Source organism: Mustelus asterias, unplaced genomic scaffold, assembly GCF_964213995.1.
Source record: "Mustelus asterias unplaced genomic scaffold, sMusAst1.hap1.1 HAP1_SCAFFOLD_250, whole genome shotgun sequence".
NCBI classification, from domain to species: domain Eukaryota; kingdom Metazoa; phylum Chordata; class Chondrichthyes; order Carcharhiniformes; family Triakidae; genus Mustelus; species Mustelus asterias.
Window position 1 is genome coordinate 410,934 of NW_027590219.1, and position 4,746 is coordinate 415,679.

General features: G+C 46.3%; 1 protein-coding gene across 1 annotated transcript; it reads right to left on the reverse strand.

The window, feature by feature from the left end:
• Window positions 1-2,778, reverse strand: LOC144485934 (uncharacterized). Its single transcript, XM_078204005.1, has 2 exons — window positions 2,722-2,778; window positions 1-1,394 (listed from the first exon to the last, which is right to left on the reverse strand). The coding sequence occupies exon 2, from the start codon at window positions 1,284-1,286 to the stop codon at window positions 96-98; it is 1,191 nt and encodes a 396-aa protein (XP_078060131.1). The 5' UTR covers window positions 1,287-1,394; window positions 2,722-2,778; the 3' UTR covers window positions 1-95.
• Window positions 2,779-4,746: the final 1,968 nt, after the last annotated feature.

Consider the following 4,746-nt stretch of genomic DNA (forward strand, 5'->3'; position numbering starts at 1 on the left):
CATACAACTGGATTGGAGTTTATTAAAGTAAGCAGAAATAGACCCTAATGAATATGGTTCAGTCCTGTATGTGATTAACAGCAAAATCTATTCACTTATTCGTTGTGAACTCGCTGGTGTTTGCACCATGTGGATGAGACAGTGAATCCCTTCCCACACGCTTGGCAGGTGTGAACTCGCTGGTGTCTCAGCAGTGTAGATGACTGAGTGAATCTCTTCCCACACTTGGAGCAGATGAATGGCCTCTCCGCGGTGTGAATTCGCTGGTGTGCAGCGAGTTGTTCTGGTCCCCTGAACCGTGTCCCGCAGTGAGAGCACCTGAACGGTCTCTCATCAGTGTGAACACGTTGATGGCGGATCAGTTCCCCGGAATATTTGTAGCATTTCTCGCAGTGTGAGCATTTAAAAGGTCTCTCAATGGTGTGAACACGTTGATGGTACAACAGTTCCCGAGAACTTTTATAGCACTTCCCACAGTCCGGACATTCAAATGATCTCTTGTCAGTGTGAACACTTTGGTGCTTCAGCAGAGTGGACATATCAGTGAACGTCTTCCCACATTCGGAGCAGGGGAACGGCCTCTCTCCAGTGTGAACTCGCTGGTGTGTTAGCAGTGCAGATGACTGAGTGAATCGTTTTCCACACCGAGAGCAGGAGAACGGTCTCTCCCCGGTGTGAACTCGCTGGTGCACAATCAGTTCTCCTGATCGTCTGAACCCATTCCCGCAGTGAGAGCACCTGAACGGCCTCTCATCAGTGTGAACAAGTTGATGGCGCATCAGGTCCAGGGAACTTTTATAGCACTTGCCACAGTCTGGGCATTTAAAAGGTCTCTCCTCAGTGTGAATTCGCTGGTGTTTCAGCAGGTTGGACAGTTGAGCAAATCCCTTCTCACATTTGGAGCAGGTGAATGGCCTCTCCCCACTATGAACACGCTGGTGCGTCAACAGCCCTGATGATCGAGTAAATCCCTTCCCGCACTCGGGGCAGGTGAATGGTGTCTCTCCACTATGAACACGCTGGTGTCTCCGCAGGTGGGAGGATTGACTGAATCTCTTACCACACTGTTGGCAGGTGAATGGTTTCTCTTCAGTGTGAACCTGCTGGTGTTGTAGCAGGTTGGATGACCGACTGAATGTCTTCCCACACTCAGAGCAGGTGAATGGCTTCTCCCCAGTGTGAATGCGCTGATGAGCTTCCAGCTCGGACGGCGATCTGAAACCCTCCCCACAGTCTCCACATTTCCACCGTTTCTCCTGATTCTGAGTGGTGCTTTTTCCTTCCATGTTCAAAATTCAGGAATATTCAGGTTACAATAAATGGGCAACTCTCTCTGATCATGATGTTGTGTTTTGTTTGAATTTTCTGATTGTGAATCCTCCTCTTCTAACACCCTGGGAAAGTGATATACAATAGAAAATACAAGAATGAGAGAGAATCCAGAAAAACAGGTTGTGAAATTGGCAACTTGTGGGACCAACACTAGGAAAAGGGACCATGAAAGCTGCCCAGATTGTTGTAACCCAACTGGTTCAGTAATGTCCTTCAGACAAGGGAACATTCCACCCTGTCTGGACCCAGACAAATTCAGGTCTCTATAAAAACATAAGAGACAGGAGAAGCAGACCATTCAATCTGCCAAGCCTGTCCATCTTCCAATACAATTGAGGCTGATCCTAATCTTCAACTCCGCTTTTCCACACACTCCCCATATCGTTTGACTCACTGAGATACCAAAAATCCCTTTATTTCATCCTGAAATATATTCAATTTAGAAGCATCCAGAACCCTCTGGGGTGGAAAATTCTGTCTGATAAGTGTAGCAGAAAGTGGGAAAATGCAGCTATATGTGACACCATCACCTGCAGATCTCCTGCAGGTCACACACCATCCTGATTTGTCTGACATCCAATACTATTTGAAAAGGAGAAGACCAACGTCATTGTCTTCAGTTTCCAGTACAAACTCATTAGCCACTGACTCCATTCCCCCTACGTGGGAACTGAGGCTGAACAAAGCTATTCATAAATTCCCAAACTGAGATTCTGAGCACAGTTTCAAATCATCAATAAGACCGTCTAGGGCAGCATGGTGGCACAGTGGTTAGCGCTACTGCCTCATAGTGCCAGGGACCTGTGTTCCCGGCTCGAGTCACTGTGCGGAGACTGCACGTTCTCCACGTGTCTGCGTGGGTTTCCTCCGGATGCTCCAGTTTCCCCCCAAAGTCCGAAAGACATGTTGGTTGGGTGCATTGGCCCTGCTAAATTCTCCTCAGGTGCCGGACTTGGGGAATTTCACAGTAACTCCATTGCAGTGTAAGCCTACCTGTGACACTAATAATAAATAAATAGTTCCACCTCAATACCGCCCTAGTCTCATGTGCTCTGCTGTCTATTACCCTTATAAGGATAGCGGCCGCGCATGTGCTCTGCTGTCCATTGCCCCGACAAAGATGGCGGCGCGCACATTCTCTGCTGTCTATTGCCCCCACAAAGATGGCAGCTGCGCATGTGCTCTGCTGTCCAGTGCCCCCTGTAAAGATGGCGGCAGCACTGCCTATTGTCCAAGATGGCGGGGCTGCAAAATTGATCATAACGCGGGATCTTTAGCGGCTTATTTGTGGTTTGAGACCTCCATCCCTGTTTATGAAAACTCCCTTTCCAACACCGGGTTTTATGAAGCCTTCGTTCTCATCCTTCGGCTCCATTTAACCTCACTCACCCGCTGTCTCCAATCAGTTTCTGCTCTCCCCGTGGCTCTGATACCACCCCCGTCCGTGACTGCTAACACCAGCATTGCGCATGCTCCAGTCAGAGCGGCACTGCGCCTGCGCAATGATCTACGATTACGAATGATAGGGCTCATTCACTCGGTAAAGGCAAAGTGCTGAATATGTTGGAATCTGAAACAGAAACAGAAAAATGTTGGAAAATCGCAGCAGGTCTGACAGCTTCTGTGGAGAGAGAGTAGTCATGATGTGGAGATGCCGGCGTTGGACTGGGGTAAACACAGTAAGAAGGTTAACAACACCAGGTTAAAGTCCAACAGGTTTATCTGGTGTTGTTAAACTTCTTACTGAGAGAGAGTAGAGCAGAGCTTTGACGAAGGGTAATCTAGACTCAGAACATTGGCTCTGTCTCTCCACAGATGCTTTGATTTGATTTGATTTATTGTCACATGTATTAACATACAGTGAAAAGTATTGTTTCTTGTGCGCTATACAGACAAAACATACCATTCATAGAGAAGGAAATGAGACAGTGCAGAATGTAGTGTTACAGTCATAGCTAGAGTGTAGAGAAAGATCAACTTAATGCAAAGTAAGTCCATTCAAAAGACTGACAGCAGCAGGGAAGAAGCTGTCCTTGAGTCAGTTGGTACATGACCTCAGACTTTTGTATCTTTTTCCCAAAGGAAGAAGGTGGAAGAGAGAATGTCCGGGGTGCGTGGGGTCCTTAATTATGCTGGCTGCTTTGCTGAGGCAGTGAGAAGTGTAGACAGAGTCAATGGATGGGAGGCTGGTTCGCATGATGGATTGAGCAACATTCATGACCTTTTGTAGTTCCTTGTGGTCTTGGACAGAGCAGAGCCATACCAAGCTGTGATACAACCAGAAAGAATGCTGTCTATGCTGCATCTATAAAAGTTGGTGAGAGTCAGACCTGCTGAGGTTTTCCAGCATTTTTGTTTTTGTTGCTTATTCACCCTCCCCGTGCAGGCTGGGTAATAACACAGCCACTGCCTTCAGATATTGTCAAATGCAAAACCATCCCTTTTTATCTGATTACGATTTGAACCATACACCTAAAATGATTAAATCACCAGATTAAATACTTTGGATCTGCGCCATCATTCATTTGCATTTGATTGCAAGCGAAACAAAGCCCTAAATGTCAAATGCGAATTCACTGGAATCTCAACAGGGGGTGTGAGCAGATGTTTCTTTTCTCAGAAAGAGAACATTTAAGCAGCACCTCAGCACCAAGAATGCACTGATTGTATATCAACTACTCTGAACTTCCAAAGCTGTTAGCATATTAAGGAAAATGACAGAAGACAGATTTACTGTTGAAGAATAAACAATACAAAATCCATTACACCTTTCGCTCGCTTCTGCTCTGAAGAACAAATTTAGACTCAAACTATTAACTCTGTTTCACTCTCCACGGATCCTGCAAGACCTATTGAGTTTTTCCAGAATTTTCAGTTTTCATTTCAGATTTCCAGCATCTGTGGTGTTTTATGTTCTGGACCCAAATAGTTTCTCTTCAACTGCTTTGTTCCTGTGTCTCCCAGATTTTGACACAGAGGCACTGAACCTAATGCAGGGTCGTATCAACATCAGCCCTGGTCACCCCACACATGCTCCGATTGGTTAGGGGTCCATTTCCCAGCCAGCCCTTTAGCATCTTCCTGTATATGGCACCCATGGCAGTTCGTCAACTGGGGTGCAGGCCCCATTATTCTCAGCTAAATTCAACCCTCAGCCCCACCTGTCTGCCATTTCCCCAAGCAAAAGAAAGACAGGAAGGTGCTGGAGGTTCAAATCGCAATTTGTGGTTCTGAACCAACTCTTCATCATTTGTCAGTCAAAAAGATCCTATTTACACTGGAATATTTAGTATTAGATTTTGGGCATGGAGGCTCAGGGTGGGGGCTTTCAAAGGGTAAATTTCACTTTTTAGCTTTGGATTGGCGATAGTGTCAACCATTGTTCAATGAGCAGCATTCTCACCTCTGAGTGAG

Excerpts from the sequence above, each read along its gene's own strand:
- LOC144485934 (XM_078204005.1), bottom strand. The coding sequence starts at position 1,286 with ATGGAAGGAAAAAGCACCACTCAGAATCAGGAGAAACGGTGGAAATGT.